The sequence below is a fragment of the Hylobates moloch genome, unplaced genomic scaffold (assembly GCF_009828535.3).
Source record: "Hylobates moloch isolate HMO894 unplaced genomic scaffold, HMol_V3 SCAFFOLD_12, whole genome shotgun sequence".
NCBI classification, from domain to species: Eukaryota; Metazoa; Chordata; class Mammalia; order Primates; family Hylobatidae; genus Hylobates; species Hylobates moloch.
Window position 1 is genome coordinate 41,517,345 of NW_026652287.1, and position 19,489 is coordinate 41,536,833.

Below are 19,489 nucleotides of genomic sequence, written 5' to 3' on the forward strand. Positions count from 1 at the left end.
AAAAAAAAAAAAAGTGGGACTGCAAGTGCACCACCACACCTGGCTAAGTTTTACATATATTTTGTTGTTGTTGAGACAGGGTCTTGCTGTGTTGCCCAGGCTAGTCTTGAACTCCTGGCCTCAAATGATCCCCCCTTCTTGGCTTCCCAAAGTGCTAGGATTACAGGTGTGAGCCACCGCATCTGACCAATACTAGTCTTGTGTCATATGTAACTTTGTGTGGAATTGTAAACCTGGCAAATCAAATAATTGTCTTTCACATTGTGCTGACATATAAAACCTTTACCTTTTTTTCTCTCTTGAATTCAGTGAAGGAGAACGACCTGCTCAGAATGAGAAGAGGAAGGAGAAAAACATAAAAAGAGGAGGCAATCGCTTTGAGCCGTATGCCAATCCAACTAAAAGATACAGAGCCTTCATTACAAACATACCTTTTGATGTGAAATGGCAGTCACTTAAAGACCTGGTTAAAGAAAAAGGTAATGGTACTGGTGATTGAGTAGGGTGAGAAGGTTGGTGTGTCATCTTTTCTGTGGCTAATTCCTTGGTTATTTTTGGTCAGTGGAAGCGGCTCTGGGTAGAGGATGTTCTTTTCAGGCTTAAGAGTGAAGCCCCCTTACCCCACCTCAGTTTTTTTGTTTTGTGGGTTTTTTTTTGTTTTTGTTTTGTTTTGTGGTCATACCCCTGTGTGTCAAACAGGATGGTTTGTATGGTCCTTTGGCCTACAGTTGATTTTACTGGCTTAGTATGGTTAATAAGGCTTCGATTAGGCTTCCGGGGAGCCTTTTTTGTGTTGAAATTTTTTGAATTTTGCACATTAGGTGGGAGAGATTTTTCCTCTTTCCTTTTTTTCTTTTTTTTTCTTTTTCTTTTTTTTTTTTAAGCTTTTTAAGTTTCACAGGAAGATAGCTTGTTTAAAATTTTGTGGATGTCTTCCTGGGATCAAAATGTGGTAGCTGGACCTTATGCTTCTCAGATTCCAAACTATAAAACATTAGCTTGTATTTTAACTTTTAGGCTTTTTCCCCTCTGGGAAAAAATAGAGTAGATTGGCCATTGGAGAGTTCAAAATAAGGTATCTGCTTTATAACGCGGTGCCTTAGGATGTGGATTGTCATAGCCTAGGTGTCCACCTTCCAGCCGAGGGCAGGGGAAGCAACCAAGCTCTGCTGCCACCAGGAGGCCCGAGGAAGCCTGCCTCTGTGATCCTAACCCCCGTGCACACTGCGGTGTCCTCTCTCTCTCTCCTCCTTCCCTCTTGTGCTGCTGTCGTCTTCCTTTCCTGATTCTTGGCCCTGCTGGTGGCACTTAGGACTAAAGAGACTGCTCAGCCCTGGTTTAGACAACACCGTGGTAGAGAACAATTTGTATATTGCCTTGAGGCGCCCTCCCCCGCACCCCGACCTAGACTCAAACTACCCTTCATGGAGTTTTTGCATGACTGAAAGGTATTGGTTTTCTGGAGCATTCATTATGAAAAGAGATGTGAGCTTGATTTGTCAAATGATTTAACATTTCAGTGACAGAGATGCCCCGTTGATAGGCCATTTTGGTATGTGTACTGGTGCTCCCTGCCTTGGATTTTGAAATTATGAATGGCACTGCCATCATTGTCCCATCCCTTATTTTGACCATGACATGCAAGAAGCACTAGGCACTGTGAACCTCTCCGTACAGTCACGCGTGCTGCTCCCACATGGTATTTCTCCAGATAACACAGATGGAAAAACGTTTTGGTGTGAGATTGATGTGCCTGCCTTGATCAGCCAAATCATTCCTGCCAATGCTCCTAGGGCAAGAGTGCAGTTTCTTCTTTTTGTCTGAGGGCGTGTCATGCTGCATCCCAGATGCAGTGTTCTTGGTTTTTGGGACTGCTGCTTCAATAGAAGCTTAGAATTTCTGTACAGTACAGTTGGGCCTCATTCGAATTAGCTTTTGGAATAACCTCCAAATTTGTGTTCTCGTGATTTGGTTGAACCGCTGAATTGCTATTTCCATTGATAATAAGGTATAGTAGTTCCAAGAACCAGGAATGTGGCTTTGAAAATGCAATTGTTAGAATTTTGTAAGAGATTGCAGGCCAAATTATTTTTTCATTTTTAGGAGTGTGTGAACCAGTTTTGGGACATGCTGGATAAAGTAGGTGACATTTTTACTGCTTTACCATTCAGTAATTTGGTTTGGGAAACCTTAAAGCTGGTAGTAGCAGCAGCAGCCATGGTGTTTCTGGATGTAGAAGCAGTTCACCTCAATTCACTATTTTGCACTCTTAAGTGTGGAGCCAGCCTGGTGGTTGATTGGGATACTTCCAAACTGGTTCTCATATTCCCCTGGCATACTGCTACGAATGCCTGGGCTCAGCCCTCTCAGTGTATTTTTGGTGGTGTAATTTAGAATTACAGGTGTGCAGTAAATCAGTTATTTTTAATGAGCCTTAAAATGTTCTTGTTTAGAGCTCCCCTGTACTGGTTAAATTAATTACTTTGCTGTTTAATTAAATTATTAGCAGTATAGGATTGTGGGTAAAGTGACTCATAAGAGAAAGGTAATCTTTTTACGATAATGCTTATATTCAGTATGTGAGGTCTAAAGAAATTTACTGTGTTTGCATACATATGACTTCTTAAGAAATACTCTTCTTCTTATGTGCTTTTAAAAAGACGGTTTCATTCCCGTTTTGGTATACAAAAAATGTTTAAGTGGTTAGTTTAAATCTGAAATATTTACTTGAAATTTGTTGCCCATAAGTTTTAAGTGTTTTGAAGACTTTATACACAAGAAGAACTGGCAGATGGAGGCACTTACAACCCTAAAAGTATTAGTCTCAATTCCAAAACACGGAGATCTGGGCTGTCGTAACCTAAGTACTCTATCAGTCTGCGTTTTAAGGTCTGATGAATCTTAGCCTTGTTTCAGGAAATGAGTAGAACAAGAACTAGAATTAGTTGTCCTCAACTGAAATTTTCTGTCATTGTAGTACTGTCTAATGGCAGCCTCTCAGAACTAAAGTAGCTAGGCCAAGAGGGGAGCTTTTTTTTCCTAAGGATACTCCTGGGAGAGATTGTCTCACATTCTCCTCCCTCACTCTTGATCCTCTTCCCCATCTTTCATACCAGCTGCATATTCTCCAGCTTTAATTTTAGCATTTAGCAGCTAGTTCTAGCATTTCCTATTAAAAATCCACATAGGAAGTAAACTGGTCATTTATGCCTTTGAAAGTGACTTAACAGGCCACAGCTCCCAGTTTGTATCCTGACAGGTAAAGGGATACACATCTTAAAGTGATTGACCATAAGGACTGGGTGGAAAAAATAAATATTTCTGTGAGAAAAGGCGATCTTAGGCTTTTAAACTTAGTGTCGTGCTACATTTGTTTGAGACCATCAAGTCCTGTGTGAGTGGAGGAAGCTCCTTGCTGGGCTGCTTCTCCTGACCTCACCAGGCAGCCGGCAGCATCCAGGTGGGGCAGTGCCACCAGAGCAGGACTGAGCTGCACCTGCAGTGAGTAAACAGAGCCCAGGTTGAGGAAGAAAGGAAGGTCAGGAATGTAGTTTACCCTCAGTCAATCCCAAGTTTAGCAGCAGTCAGTTTAACTTGTGTAAGCAAAGATTTCTTTTAAGCACTTAATCCTTCTGTTAGTATTTAATGCACCACTTTAAGTAAATTTCAAATTGCAGCTGACAGAAAACTAAGGCCCAGAGGGCAAGTGTAGTCCAATAGAAAGCCTCCATCTTGGCTCCTGGAGATAATTTGCATTGTGGGTCTATTAGGCAGAACTGTATTTTCAGTTTAAATAAAATTCCTACCCAGTCTACTTGCTCTTTCATATTTTCCTCTGTTGGAAATGCAGCCTGCATTTTATTTATTTTGTTTTTGAGATGAAGTCTTGCTCTTTTGCCCAGGCTGGAATGAAGTGGTGTGATCTGCAACCTCCACCCCCTGGGTTCAAGTGATTCTCCTGCCCCAGCCTCCCAAGTAGCTGGGATTAGGCACCCGCCACCACGCCCAGTCAATTTTTGTATTTTTAGTAGAGACAGGGTTTCACCATGTTGGCCAGGCTGGTCTTGAACTTCTGACCTTGGGTGATCTGCCTGCCTTGGCCTTCCAGAGTGCTAGGATTATAGGCCTGGCCACAGCCTGCATTTTAGAAAGGCCTGTTACGCTAAAGCGTTCATATGTATGAATACTTAGGTTGAGCCCCAGCAGTGCAGCCTGTCTGGCTTACCCTGTGTGGTCTCTGGTCTTAGGGAAGCAATACCGTTCTGTTATTGCCACGCAATTAAGGAGGAGCGTGGGCTCAGTCATTTCCTAACATGGCCATAAGCCAAGTAGGTGTGTAGAATAATTATTTTACCATGTTTCAAGGTGTCTTTATATTAAAGAGTGTGCATGTGTTCTGTGCACTCCTCTCCCCCAATAGAGCGGCAGCCTGAGAATTGACCGTTATGAGGTGAAGAATGTTTGACAACATGCCTGACTTTCAAGCCCCCCCCAAACTCCTGTTAAAAAAAATATATAGGCCTTATCACATGTGAATTCTCTTCAGTGAAGCTTCGGCACCGTATTCCCTCTTTTTTTCTTTTTCAGACTTGAGCAGTAAATGGGAACACAAAAACAAATACTCACTTTGCTAAAGGTTTGTGCAGGAGAGTGAGGTCCCAGTAGCTCCAAGGGACCGCCTGAGTTCTTTTTGGGTTGCTCATCTGCTTATCCTCCTGATGTGTTTTAAGAATAAGGCAGTCTTTTTAATAATTCACTTAAATGTTGGTCAAAAATGATTTCTTAGAGCATTTTAAATAGAGGTAGATAACATTTGGTATTAGATTTTTTAATGTCTTAGTTTTTTCATTTCAATATTTTGATGTTTTAAGCTGCAGTAGAATTTGTCTTAGCCTACTGTTGGGATTCCGTGAATTCCATCCATGTTTACACAGGGAGAAAAGCAACCGTATTTTTTATTAATAACTGCGAGTGCCGTTTCTGTAAGACTGCTGCTACTGCCAAGCTGTCACCTCTACCCCTGAGTCCTGACTGTGTGATCTGCTCTGGATGGTTTGCTCGTTAAACTTCACTTCATGGAATGTGACCAGACTGTGTTTACTTGACAAATTTTGCCCTCACATTCTTGTCGATAGTTGTGCTGACTACATGAAATAAATCTTTGCCTTGGTACGGTAGAACCAAAAGGGAGGTGGTCTTTTAAAGGCTCCATTTTCCTGTAGGAAACTATGAATGAGCAGCTATTGCAGATCCCTTAACACTTAATTGGTGGTCTCTCAGGGTAGAGGTTGGAATTTTATGAGTTTGTGAGGAGCATGGTCATTACTTATGATCTCGGGGACAGCACTACTCATTCTGGACCCCAGGGTGACTGCTAAACAATGATACCATTTGAGGTAAAAAGAGGGAGAATGTTTTAAGCAAATTTTTAATACAAAGGATTGAAGTCAGGTGTGCTATTTCTAGACTAGACTGTTAGGTGGAAGAAGTCCTAATTTCTAAACCTCTCTTTTTGTTAAGGTGGTTATGGCCATGAGAAAAAGTTTGGTTTGGATTTGCTTGGTTTCTGGGTTGCAATTACAGCTTTTTGATCAAGTGTCTTATGGACACAGACTAGAAACTTCCCATGCAACTAGGATTTGAATTTCGACAACATGGTTGCAGCTGTTTTGAATTAATTATTGTGAGTCTTTTATTTTTTAAAGGTTATTAGGTGGTAGTCATAGCTGGTAGGAAATCAACTTGGGGCCTCTTCAGTCACTATTTTGACACTATGTGGCATTTTCATCAAAGTGGAGACAAGGGTTGGTGGTCCTTGAATGGCTGCTGCTCTTGAAACAAATGGCTTTTAACGTGGCCTCAGGGTGGCCGCATTTTTGGAACTGCTTTACTTTTTAAGGGTTAAATAAAGCCGCTTTGTATAACTGTCCCTTGGCTGTGATAATTTTTCAGTTTGCCCCACAGGAGTACATACTCCAAAAGTAAATTGTACTGATCCCTCATGTTTCCGTTCTTCATTTCTTTGCACTGATGATTCTCTCTCCTGTTTTGTGCAAAGTGTCAGTTTAGTTCTGAAACATTTCAGGAGAGGGCAAAGAGGGTGAGGCTCTAGATGTAAACTTTGGACACTTGGCTTTCTTGCCTTCAACCAGTGTGCAGAGTGGTTAATAAATATGTCCTTCAGATCTTTAAATTTTTTGTAAAATAATTTTATCTTGTTTTTCATTAAAATTTTTTCTTCCTATAGCCTCATAATTTTAATGTCCTGTAAACAAAAGAGTTGGAATAGGCAGGACTTGTTGAGGCCGTTAAGTGGGTTATCTTTACCCTTGTACTGCTAAACCAAACCGATCCAGAGGACAACAAAAGCCCATTTTTTGACTTTGGAGAGTGGTTAGCGATAGTTTTCTCCAGGGTAACACTTTACATTTGTTTTCTGTGTGCCATCTTCAAGTTCAGCAGCCATTTTGGTGGTTGTCTTGATGGATTCTAACATCTGGTCATGGTGGTCATGAATTGGCAATCCAAACCTTGAGGAAAATCTGCAGAAACTTTTGAAATGCTTTGGTTTTTTCCCTTTTGTATAGACTAGAATCATGTGAGTTTAACTGTTTAGATACAAAATCTGAGCTCTAAATTTGAATTTATTTGTGTCCTTTAAATGGGGAGGTTTAGAAAGCAGCAAGAATGAAGCCTGGCCTAATTCACTGAAGAGAATCCAGATGCTGCTCTGGTTTTGTGATCTTACTATATTCAAACATTCTGCCTCTACAGATGTGGAGCCTAGTGCTGTATGCAGGACCAGCTGTAGAATTTGTGGGGCCCAACACAAAACAAAAACAAGGGACCTCTTGTTAAAAAAAAGCTAAGAATGTCATGGCAGCGATAACAGCATTAAACCAAGCTCAGGGCCCCTGAGTGCGGGGCTCTGTATGATTGCACGGGTTGCTCACCTGTGAAGCTGGCCCGGCGGCCGTGTGTGCCTGTGAGCTTATACCTTCGCATACGTGTGTCCTTGTATTTATAGCATGTGAGCTCAGCCCGATGGCATCGCAATTTGTATGCATTTCACCTACTTGCCACCAATGAGAGCGTATGTGTAAAACTTCCTCCCTTCCCCAGAAAAGTAAATCACGCAGACTTCTTTCCTATAGATTTGGATTGCCTCTAGTCATGAATGAGTCTTCCAGACAGGGAAATTGATACAGAAATCTGTGGAATAGCTTGTTTGTGGTGGGAGGAAAATCAAGGACATATTGTTAACGTGTTTTCACCTACTTTTACTGCACACCTGTAATGCCTAGTTTGGTGGTTTAGAGAATATGGAGTGTTTCTGGGCTTTCTTATAAGGCAGAGGCTCCATACAAGGTTGCTGATGATTGTTCTAAATTCCCATTGTTTTCTTGGCTTTTCTCCCTTGGTTTATGTGTCGTCTGGAAACTGATTTGTAGTTGGTGAGGTAACATACGTGGAGCTCTTAATGGACGCTGAAGGAAAGTCAAGGGTAAGTGTCTGAGAGAATTTCTTCTGTGGATTTACTACATGAAAAATGTAACTGTATGGTGGCGTGGAATCGAATGAAATCAGGAAGGCAGTGAGTGCTCATGTTACAGTAGCTATGTTTGATTTTGCCAAACATTTGAGTGGGGTGGGAGGGGATTTGCAAATGGGAGTCCCGCTTTTCCAAATGGCTGGCCAAAGAGCTTTTTGGTATTCTGTTTGGATGCCCAATTTGGATAACTGGGGACCAATAGCAGCATTGTCTCTTTGTTAACAGAGGAATTGGCTGTGTGTGAATTATGCATGGAATTTTAGCGGTGGTATAATTAATGTAAAACGTGTGTTCTTGTCTAGAAAATGTTACTCTTGGTTGTTTGCTGAATTTGAAAGTTGTGTGAACCAAAGATTCCGAAAAGTTGCCTTTGTGCCAGTAAATTGTAAACCAAATATTAAAAACCTGAATGTTCAAAATTGGCCTAGTTTAAAGAGAACATAAACTATTTTCTGTTGTGCAATAGAATGGCTTAGAATAATCAAAAGGATGAGCTTAACTTACGGAAGGGATGGATTTAGGAGGAATATGGTAAGGACTCGATTGAGTACAGAGGGAAGCAGATCTAAAGTTGGTGTGATTTCTTGGAGACCCTGAATTTAGGTCTGCTTATTAAACGTCAGCAGCTCTAGTGCAATGCTGGTAATGCGTAGGAGAAGGAGATATTAAGGAGCCCAGCTTTTAACAAGGAAGGCGAGGCGAGGCACTTCTGTCAGCTTCCCCTTAGAAGGGTTCATTTTGAAAGACTAACTTTGTGACATAAATCATATTTTTAGTTTGTTTATAACTGTCATTGGTATTTACTATTTTTTTTCTTTTCTTTTTCCCCTTCTGTGCTCTTCTGACTGGTCTCCGGCTTCCTCCAAAGGGATGTGCGTAAGTATCGTCTAGTTACTTATTGGCATTTGAGCCTTCTAACTTGTAGGACTGGTTTCACTTGACTCGTTTCCTTTTGACTCTGTAGCGTTGTTGAATTCAAGATGGAAGAGAGCATGAAAAAAGCTGCGGAAGTCCTAAACAAGCATAGTCTGAGTGGAAGACCACTGAAAGTCAAAGAAGTAAGCTCTTGCTTAATACTGTGGATACTGTGTGTAATTGTTGAGTGATCCCACTTTGGAATTAGGGAAAGACGGTCATGGGTCCCAGATGGCATTTTACAAAGCAAGTGCCAGCCTGTTTCTAATGAAGAGTGTCGGTCACAGCCTACAGCAGCCATTCCCTGCAAGGACTTTGGGGTGGTGGCCAAGCAGATCCTGAGTGGCTGCTGACCACCTTCTAACATCTATGATTTGTCTGAGGCCTTGTTGTCTCAGGGACTCTCAAACCGTGAGCCCGTGGGTTTGTGCCATTAAGTTTTACTCCGTCTGAACCTTCTTGGCCCATCTTTTTTCTTTTTTTTTAAAGTGAGTTTGTTCCAGCCTGGGCAACATGGTGAAACCCCATCTCTACAAAAGGTACAAAAATTAGCCAGGCATGGTGGTGCATGCCTGTAGTCTTAGCTACTTGGGAGGCTGAAGCAGGAGGATCGTTTTGAGCCCAGGATGTGGAGGTTGCAGTGAACCGAGATTGCACCATTGCACTCCAGCCTGGGCAACAGTGAGACCCTGTCTAAAAAATAAAAAATAGGCTGGGCCTGGTGGCTCACGCCTGTAATCCCAGCACTTTGGGAGGCCAAGGCGGGCGGATCACGAGGTCAGGAGATCGAGACCATCCTGGCTAACATGGTGAAACCCCGTCTGTACTAAAAATACAAAAAAAATTAGCCGGGCGTGGTGGTGGGCGTCTGTAGTCCCAGCTACTCAGGAGGCTGAGGCAGGAGAATGGCGTGAACCCGGGAGGTGGAGCTTGCAGTGAGCCAAGATTGCGTCACTGCACCCCAGCCTGAGCAACACAGCGAGACTCTGTCTCAAAAAAATAAAAATAATAAAAAATAATAAATAATAAAGTGAGTTTGTTATTCCTCACCTGCTTTCACATTTCATCTGAATCAAATATATTCCTTGAGGAAGAAGGTTGTTTTGATTAAATCCCCTTGGCTGGGCGCAGTGGCTCACGCCTGTAATCCCCAGCACTTTGGGAGGCCGAGGTGGGTGGATCATTTGAGGTCATGAGTTCGAGACTAGCTTGACCAACATGGTGAAACCCTGTCTCTACTAAAAATACAAAAAAATTAGCTGGGTGTGGTGAGGGGGTGCCTGTAATCTGTCTACTCGGGAGGCTGAGGCAGGAGAATTGCTGGAACCCAGGAGGTGGAGGTTGCAGTGAGCCGAGATCGCGCCATTGAACTCTAGGCTGGGTAACAAGAGCAAAGCTCTGTCTCAAAAAAACATCCCTCTTGTCTTCTTTTCACCTCTTCTCTTGGGGAGAAAGATGAGTAGATTCAGAGTGAAGCGTGGTAGGGTCTAAGGTCTCTCATGTGTTATGGTGTCTTTTTTAGTGCTGATGGTGGTAAATGACAGGACAGAGAGTTGAAGAAGAGAGTCAGTACAGAGCTTCACAGACCTTCCCAGATGTTGTTTCACTGTGCAGCCCTCACACACACGCCTCCGACACCTGAAGGACTTGAAGGATGGGGGCGCTTGTGTGGTCTAGAACTTTCTCAAACTTCTGGAAGCCATTGATGGGGTTTGCAGAAATTACAAAACCCTATTGATGAATTAGTAAGATTCAGCTATACCAAGCCCATGAAGCTCTAATTTCAGTCTGGCGGTTCTACATTATATCAGCTAATCATGTTTCCCTCCCTACCCTGCTTTTCTTTTTTACTTAGTTCAGTTGAGAGCTGTGTTTTTAGTGCTACATTTCATGCCTTTTCTTCCTCTCCTATTCCTTTAGCTGGACTCTTCTAAGCTGGTAGTTGAGTTCATTTGACTTTCTTGTTAATAGATTTGAGAGATGCTTTCCAAACAACCTTTCAGTTTCTAAGTCTTGAGAATATCATTTACTGTGCAAGCATGGTTTGCGTTGTCACTGGGTCAGTTAAACGTAACACCTTTTCTGCTTGTTTTAGGATCCTGATGGTGAACATGCCAGGAGAGCAATGCAAAAGGTGATGGCTACGACTGGTGGGATGGGTATGGGACCAGGTGGCCCAGGAATGATTACTATCCCACCCAGTATCCTAAATAATCCCAACATCCCAAATGAGATTATCCATGCATTACAGGCTGGAAGACTTGGAAGCACAGTATTTGTAGCAAATGTAAGTAAACAGAACCATCGTCTAAAGTAGAAAATCAGAACTTTATGAAATGACCTTGTCAATATGTTATAAAAGTAATTCTCACATTTGAGAAGAAAAATGTAAAGAAGGGTTGTGTTCTTGATTTCTTTAAAAATCAGCCTTATAGGTGGGCTTTGTCTGCATTCCTAAGTCACAAGCTTGACCGTGGTCTCGTTGGGGCTGTGATTCCTGAGTTTTGCAGGTGTTTCCACAAGCAGTAACCGAGTCTGCATTCTCCGTTGGTTTATTTTGTGCAGTTTTGGTGCAGAGTAAGACTGTACGAGCAGAAGTGCACTGACACCTTCCTCTTGTTGTGTCTGGGGTGAATGATAATACCTCTGCCATCTGCAAGGGGAAATATTTTTAGAAGAAAGTAGGTTGGGTGGGGTGGAGTGTGGTAAAGCTTATCAGGGAAACAGTTTTTTAAAAATGTTCAGAAAATGAGTTATTAATTTGAAGTATGAGGTGAGTTAAGTTTCTGAGAAAAGAGACAGTATGTTTACTGTAAGTACAGTTTATTTACAGCGAAGGCCAGGCTTTATAATCCTATTTTAAAATTTCCTGGCTGGGCGCAGTGGCTCACGCCTGTAATCCCAGCACTTTGGGAGGCCGAGGCGGGCGAATCACAAGGTTAGGAGTTCGAGACGAGCCTAGCCAACATGGTGAAACCCTGTCTCTACTAAAAATACAAAAAATTAGCTGGGCGTAGTGGCAGGTGCCTGTAATCCCAGCTACTTGGGAGGCTGAGGCAGGAGACTCGCTTGAACCCAGGTGGTGGAGATTGCAGCGAGCTGAGATTGTGCCACTGGACTCCAGCCTGGGCGACAGAGTGAGACTCTGTCTCAAAAATAAATAAATAAATATAAAATTTCCATTGCAGTTGATTAGTTTTTGTGACATTATTTCCTAATACTTCTTTCCAACCAAAGCATGTTTCATTCACGTAGTAAAAATGTTGTGTTTCTTAAAATGTTTACATTAAGGTTTTTACCCCGTTCTCTCTCGATTAGCTGGATTATAAAGTTGGCTGGAAGAAACTGAAGGAAGTATTTAGTATGGCTGGTGTGGTGGTCCGAGCAGACATTCTTGAAGATAAAGATGGAAAAAGTCGTGGAATAGGCACTGTTACTTTTGAACAGTCCATTGAAGCTGTGCAAGCTATATGTATCCTTCTGTAGGAATTCAACTTGTGAACAGTTTGACCTAAATTGCTGTGTTAGTCATGTAGGTTTGTGTGAGGAAGAGGTGACTGTGTGTATTCATGTTTTTTATGTGACTAGGGGGACTGCATTACTGTGGAATTAAAAGGTTCTCTGGGCCGGACCGGGCATGGTGGCTCACGCCTGTAATCCCAGCACTTTGGGAGGCCGAGGCGGGCAGATCACTTGAGGTCAGTTCGAGACCAGCCTGGCCAACATGGTGAAACCCCGTCTCTATTAAAAAATACAAAAATTAGCAGTGGCGGTCCCAGCTACTTGGGAGGCTGAGGCACAAGAATCGCTTGAACCCGGGAGGTGGAGGTTGCAGTGAGCCGAGATTGTGCCACTGCACACCACCAGCCTGGGTGATAGAGTGAGATTCAGTCTCAAAAAAAAAAAACGGTTTTCTGGGGGTGGAATTGATTCGATACAGTATGGATAGAGGGGATGGTTAGAACATGGGCATACGCCCATGAGTAGTCTTTCTACTGTTTTCTTTTCAGAAGAGTCTAGGTTTGAAGGAGGAAGCCCAAAGAATGTGCTACTAGAGAGAAACTGGGTTGTTGTTTCATGTGTAATACAACCTTATAGGACCTCACTCTCTCCAGTGAGTAGACATCATTTTGGAAGAGGCCACTTCTCCTTGACCCTAGGCTTAGCCTAGAGTTTTTAATCCCATGGAGAGTACCCCAAGGGAGCACATTCATGCAACTCAGACAAGACCGTCACTGCGTGTCTTACCCAGAAAACGTGGTCCTTCAGTTTAGATAGTGGTAGTTGCCTGGCCCATTGGCCACATTCAGAGAACCTTGTTGCCACTGCTTAAGAGGATGGTTTGGTGAAATTGTAAGGTTACGAATGAAGCTTCACACCTAGGGAATAAGCGGAAGTTGTCTCGTCCTCCCTGCCAGCTTTATTTATTGTTCCTTTTATGCTTATTGTTGAAAGCATAATGAAGAATTGAAATTGCTCATAAATTCGTCACTTAGAGGGACTGGTAGCAGTTGGAGTATTTTTCTTTTTGTGTTTCTCTTGTGCACATTGTTAGAATTGCAAGAAATAGCCTTAATTGTAATACCAGCTATGTTCAATGGCCAGCTGCTATTTGATAGACCAATGCACGTCAAGATGGTAAGTCAGTAGGATCTTTCTCTGTGATATACTCAAGTCTAGCAAAAACATGGAATTAATAAGAGTGTACACATAGCCACTATAAAATATTTATGGATTAGTCTAAGTTAAATAGGGTGCAGTATGTTGAGCAAATTTGTGAGAGAAATAACATTTTGCTGGTCAGGCGTGGTGGTTTACGCCTGTAATCCCAGCACTTTGGGAGGCTGAGGCGGGCAGATCATGAGGTCGGGAGTTTGACACCAGCCTGACCAACATGGTGGAACTCCGTCTCTACTAAAAATACAAAAATTAGCCAGACATGGTGGCACGCGCCTGTAGTCCAGCTACTTGGGAGGCTGAGGCAGGAGAATCACTTGAACCTGGGAGGTGGAGGTTGCAGTGAGCCGAGATCGTGCCACTGCACTCCAGCCTGGGCAACAGAGTGAGAAGCCGTCTCAAAAACAAAAAACAAACAAACAAAAAAAACAGAAAAAAAAAACATTTTGCTCATGGCAGCTCTTGACTGCATTAGATATTTTTCCTTTTGCACAGTTGACTGTTCATGGCACATTTGAGAAGTCACCTGGGTATCCTGGTTGAGCAAGTGATCCGTTTCAAAAGAATGGTTATATATGTGGGGTTCCAGTTTTTCAAAGTATTACAGTATAATGTTTGGTTAGCATCAAATTTGTTGTGAACATAATGAAGTCATTGATTCAGACAGCTTTTAAAGGTCTGTTGGAGCATTTCAATCTTAATAAACATTTGCTCTGCTGTGGCTGTGCCAAAGATGATAATTACTACAGGCATGACTGGAACATGCTGAGGGCAATCTAGTCGGGACTCAAATTCAGGAAAAAGATAAAAGAAACTATAAAGCAATTTTTTCATTACTCTAAATAGAGTAGTTAAGTTTTTTGAATAGATGGTAGATTCACGTGACTCAAAAGTCAAAAAGCATGAAAAGATAGTGTGAAGATAGTGTTAGTCCTACTTGGACTTCTTGCCCAGGTCCCCATCATCCCCCACGATAATATCCATGTGTCTTTTGATCTTTCCCCTTGACATAAAATAGGAAGCATGCTCCACATGCCTTTCTACCCTTGCGTATTACTCCATGGCGTGGATAATGTGTTTAGCCGGTCCTCTCTTGATGCGGGGGGGCATTTCAGTCTTTTGCTATTGCAAACACTGCTGCTCTGGATACTGAGATTTATTCGTTTTCTTTCTCTTTCAGGATGAGAGGGCCTTACCAAAAGGAGATTTCTTCCCTCCTGAGCGTCCACAACAACTTCCCCGTAAGTGTTTGAGTGATTAGGGCTGAGAGTTTGAATTTGAGTTATACTAATAAACAGAAAATTACCTTACAGTTTCACTTGAACCTGTGCCAGGTTAGCCCTCAGTTCTCTTGGCCAGTTCTTTTCTATAGATTTTTCAGGGTGAGAAATGAGCAGAGATTCACAACTTGAGGATATTGTTAGGATTACCTCGCGGTAATCCTAGGATTGTAATACCAGGATGTAGCGGATGTTGTTAAGCATTTTGAAAGTGTCCTGGGGAAGGAAGAATCAGAACCTGTGAAGGGAATAAAAACCAGGCTGCACTCTAACACAGAAGATATTGGTTAGTCCCATGTGGGCTAGCAGTGCACACTAGACATCTACACAGAAATTCGTACACAGATGTTTGCAGCAGGAGGAAAGACACATGCTGCAGTGTGGATGAACCTTGATTTCATCTACAGGAAATGCTCCGCATAGATAAATACATAAAGGCAGAAAGTAGATTAGTGGTTGCCTGTGGCCGGGAAGGAGTAAGTAGGGATGGGACTGCTAATAAGGTTGGATTTCTTTTTTGGGTGATGAAAATTTTGTGGAATTAAATGGTAGTGATAGTTGCATATCTCTGAATATACTAAAAACCACTGAATACTTTTGAGTTTTATGGTATGTGAAGTGTCTTGAACAAATAATTTGTATGCAGAGGGGAAAGGGATCGGCTATGTGTGGCACCCAGGTGAAAATCTGTTTTGTGACAGGGAAGGCTAGTTGATGGGCCACCACACAGGTAGAAGTGGCAAATATTAGTGCAGAGTTGTAGATAAGCCAGAGGCTGGAAGCAAGAACCTGAGTGCAGACAGCGATGGGATGACTCAGGGAATCACTGGCACAGGTAAAGCTCTCCTGGAGAAGGAAGATGGGTGACGGTGAGAGGCCTGTGTGTGCTGTGCTGGGGTGGCCTCCACCAGGTGGGTTGAGGGGGCCTGGTCTGGAGCAGCAGCTTAAGCTCAGGGCCCTATTCACTTACTGAGTTGGATGGGAGCCCAGGCCAGAGCACCTTTGCAGCGTAGCATTAAGGCAGCATGACAGATGTATCTTGAAGGGAAATCTGTGGCTTCAAGAGAAGGCTCATCTGTTGAAAGGCAACATTAGTTAGAGAAGGATTGCATTTCCTGGAAATAACATACTCATTTCCCAAATAAATTGTCAGTGTGCTCACCTGAGCAGTGGTCACCCTGGACCATGGCGATGGCTCTTGTTGACTCTTGTGCTGGAGCAGGAGGAGGAGCACATTGCTCCAGGGAGCCTGTTATCCATGGCTCTTGGTCTCCCAGCCATTTCAGAGGCTTGACTTCAAAGCCTTCAGTGCTTTGGGGAGTAAGTAACCTTGGTGATCTCTTGCTGCTGTTGCTATGCAATTAAAGATGGAATGTTCATCAGATTAAACGCCTGGGAAGTGGTGGCAGGTTTTATTTACTTTTTAAATGAATTTTGTTTTCTTTCTTTCCTTCTTTTCTTTCTTCCTTTTTCTTTCTTTCTTTTTGATGGAGTCTCGCTCTGTCGCCCAGGCTGGAGTGCAGTGGCGCAGTCTTGGCTCGCTGCAACCTCCATTTCCTGGGTTCTGGTGATTCTCCTGTCAGCCTCCCGAGTAGCTGCGATTACAGGCACGCGCCACCACGCCAGGCTACTTTTTGTATTTTTAGTAGAGATGGGGTTTTGCCGTGTTGGCCAGGATGGTCTCGAACTCCTGACCTCAGGTGATCCACCAGCCTTGGCCTCCCAAAGTGCTGGGGTTTCAGGCGTGAGCCACTGCGCCTGGCCTTGTTAACGATTTTTAAAACCTTACCTGGTTGTAGTTTAAGCCTCAGATGGTGGTTACCCCAAATATTGCAAGTGTCAGCTCTTTTGGCTGTTTCCAGAGACCAGCCTGTATTTCTGTGTCCCTGTTTGTATTGGTAGGGCATGGAGTTGAGTGTGGGCTGGGTATCCAGTTGTGGGTTAGGAAGCTTTGGATGAAGGAAGGTAGGTTCTTTGAATACATACATTAGCTTCATTGTTACTAAAACCACTCAGATTCAGAGAGTAGTGTACACCCAGGATGTTGATTGGCTGGTTTGTAAAGTGTTTTTTTCATGAGAAACGTCCTTTGGGCTACTAGGGATTGGGCACATTTGTGCTGCTTGCCACCTGATGTCTTGAGTCACCTTTTTTGATCAGACAGTTCTCAGTCCATGGGTTAGTGAAACAGATAGGCTTTCAAGAATCTTAGTGTGGGGGCTGTTAACTTTCCTGTGTTGGTTTTCAGCCGCCTTTGTTGTATACACACATATCCCAAACGCCAGAACAAGGCTCTGTTTCCAAGTGTGCTGATGTTGAATTTTGCATTGGGCCCTGGGGTCACTGGTGGGTGGGGGTGGGTAGGCTGAAATGGATAGTTGCAACTCACTAAATACTCTTTTCCCTTGAGGATCAAGGTTTGCTAAATTGGGGAAAACTAAGCTTCTTTCTCTTTTCCTTCCAGATGGCCTTGGTGGTATTGGCATGGGGTTAGGACCAGGAGGGCAACCCATTGATGCCAATCACCTGAATAAAGGCATCGGAATGGGAAACATAGGTCCCGCAGGTGAGAATGACAGTGCACCTTGCTTGGTGGTTTGGGGAAGTGAAAATTATTAATTATTGGGGCAACTGGACTTTGAGTAGTTTAAATGGAATAAATATTTAACTGGGACAAAATTCCCTCCTTATTCATCTCTGCCTCATTTTGAATAAAGGCAGTATTTTGTATTTTTATCAAGTTGAGTCCTTTTTTAAAAAGTCATTATGCTTTTTCATTGTAACCTCACAACAACCTTCTAAGCTGAAGTAGTTGTGCTATTTGATAAGAGGAGGCAAGCCAGAGAGTTGATCTTGCTCAAGGTCACACTGTCAGTTAGTGACAGGCTGCAGGTCACCTGACCACGGGACCATAGCACTCCTGCAGTACCCTGAAAAGTGTCTTACCAAGACCCCTTTGGGCCCTCCTGGTATTTGCACAGCTGCTGCTAGAGAGCTAGGGGCATTGATAGATGCAAAAAAGGTGGAGAGGCCAGGGGCGGTAGCTCATGCCTGTAATCCCAGCACTTGGGAGGCCAAGATAGGCGGATCACAAGGTCAGGAGTTTGAGACCATCCTGGCCAACATGGTGAAAACCCGTCTCTACTAAAAATACAAAAATTAGCCGGGCGTGGTGGCGCATGCCTGTAATCCCAGCTACTTGGGAGGCTGAGGCAGGAGAATTGCTTGAACCCGGGAGGCGGAGATTGCAGTGAGCCGAGATCGCGCCATTGCACTCCAGCCTGGGCGACAGAAAAGATGGAGAGGGCCTCACTCTGTGACAACGTGGCCGTCACAGGAAGCATGTGGACAGTGTTGTCTTTAAGAAGGCGGGGATCCCAGCACTTTGGGAGGCCGAGGTGGGCAGATCACCCGAGGTCAGGAATTTGAGACCAGCTTGGCCCACATGGCAAAACTCCGTCTCTACTAAAAATACAAAAATTAGCCAGGCGTAGTGGCGTGCACCTGTAATCCCAGCTACTCGGGAGGCTGAGGCAAGAGAATCACTTGAACCCGGGAGGTGGAGGTTGTTGGCAATGAGCAGAGATCACATGACTGTACTTCAGCCTGGCAACAGAGCGAGACTCCGTCTCAAAAAAAAAAAAAAAAAAAAAAAAAACTGCATGAAAGCTTTGATGTGTAGAACAAACTTAGGCTTTGGCTTTGCTGTTTAGCATTTTCATTTCTGTGTAATGATGTATTTTGATTCTGTTAAGGAATATTTCATTTTTATGACCTCAGGCTCTGGTCTTTGTTGGAATCCTTTGTAATTGGAATATGGAAGCCCCTCTGTCCCACCATTGTCAGTGCTGCATATCCCTAGACTCTCTTCCAGAGTCACCCTGGGGCTGACTTAAGTTCTGGGCCACAACTTCAAATGGCTCTTAACATTTCCCCCCGACCCAAAACACACACCCTGTGTCTGACACCTAAACAGAAAGACTGGGGGTTGGGGAAGAAGTCTTGGTGTTTTTAGGAACTGGTTTTTATTTTGAAGATTTTACCTTTAACAGGGATCGATTGATTGATTGATTGATTGATTGAGACGGAATTTTGCTCGTTGCCCAGGCTGGAGTGCAATGGCTCAATCTCGGCTTACTGCAACCTCTGCCTCCCGGGTTCAAGCGATTCTCCTGCCTCAGCCTCCCAAGTAGCTGGGATTACAGGCATGCACCACCACACCCAGCTACTTTTTTGTATTTAGTAGAGACAGGGTTTCACCATGTTGGTCAGGCCGGGCTGAAGCTACTTGGGAGGCTGAGGCAAGAGGATCACTTGAGCCTGGGATGTTGAGGCTGCAGGGAGCTGTGACCATGCCACTGCATTCCAGCCTCAGTGACAGAAGGAGACCCTGTCTCAAAACAACAACAAAAAAACCAAAAACACCCTTCCCAACTGGGTCATTAAACTATGTAGATCCCTCAGAAAAAAATTAGCCAGGCGTGGTGGCAGGCGCCTGTAATCTCAGCTTAGTCGGGAGGCTGAGGCTGGAGAATTGCTTGAACCCGGGAGATGGAGGTTTCAGTGAGCCAAGATTGTGCCATTGCATTCCAGCCTGGGTGATAGAGCAATACTGTGTCTTTAAAAATAAATAAATAAATAAATAATTTAGCTATATGATATTTGACAGTTGAAATGGTAAGGGCTTTTTTTCTTGCTAATTAAAATATATAAAATATACTTGTCAGGGATTTTCTTTTGAGTTCATTTGCTGGTTTGGAATTATGCTTTTTAAGTTCAAACGTTATTTACTACTTTGACATAATTTAGTTTGCATTGACTTTTTCTTTTTAAGGAATGGGAATGGAAGGCATAGGATTTGGAATAAATAAAATGGGAGGTAAGAAATTTAAAATGAAGTACAAGCATAATCACTTTTAGGCATAGTTTTCTCTTTCTTTTCTTTCTTGTTTAAACCCTGCATGAAATTCTCTTTGGTTTGAGTTTGAGTCTAGAAATGACTTCCTCCTGCCTGTCCATCCTTCCAGCGGGTGTCTTGGCTTTTGGTTCTGGCTGTCTCACTAAC

At 43.2% G+C, this 19,489-nt stretch overlaps 1 protein-coding gene across 5 annotated transcripts in view; it reads left to right on the forward strand.

Annotated features, from left to right (window-relative positions):
* Window positions 1–19,489, forward strand: part of HNRNPM (heterogeneous nuclear ribonucleoprotein M) — a 44,408-nt gene that overhangs the window by 9,001 nt on the left and 15,918 nt on the right. Inside the window, exons 2-12 of one of the 5 annotated variants that reach the window (XM_032169533.2) lie at window positions 310–479; window positions 7,452–7,504; window positions 8,421–8,428; window positions 8,517–8,610; window positions 10,563–10,601; window positions 10,719–10,754; window positions 11,786–11,939; window positions 13,056–13,105; window positions 14,325–14,385; window positions 16,889–16,990; window positions 19,259–19,303. In XM_032169533.2, the coding sequence (XP_032025424.1) occupies window positions 310–479; window positions 7,452–7,504; window positions 8,421–8,428; window positions 8,517–8,610; window positions 10,563–10,601; window positions 10,719–10,754; window positions 11,786–11,939; window positions 13,056–13,105; window positions 14,325–14,385; window positions 16,889–16,990; window positions 19,259–19,303 (812 nt within the window). Of the gene's footprint in view, window positions 1–309; window positions 480–7,451; window positions 7,505–8,259; window positions 8,429–8,516; window positions 8,611–10,562; window positions 10,755–11,785; window positions 11,940–13,055; window positions 13,106–14,324; window positions 14,386–16,888; window positions 16,991–19,258; window positions 19,304–19,489 lie in introns of those variants that run through there. The other 4 variants (XM_032169531.2, XM_058424581.1, XM_058424580.1 and 1 more) reach the window with 4 other exon arrangements.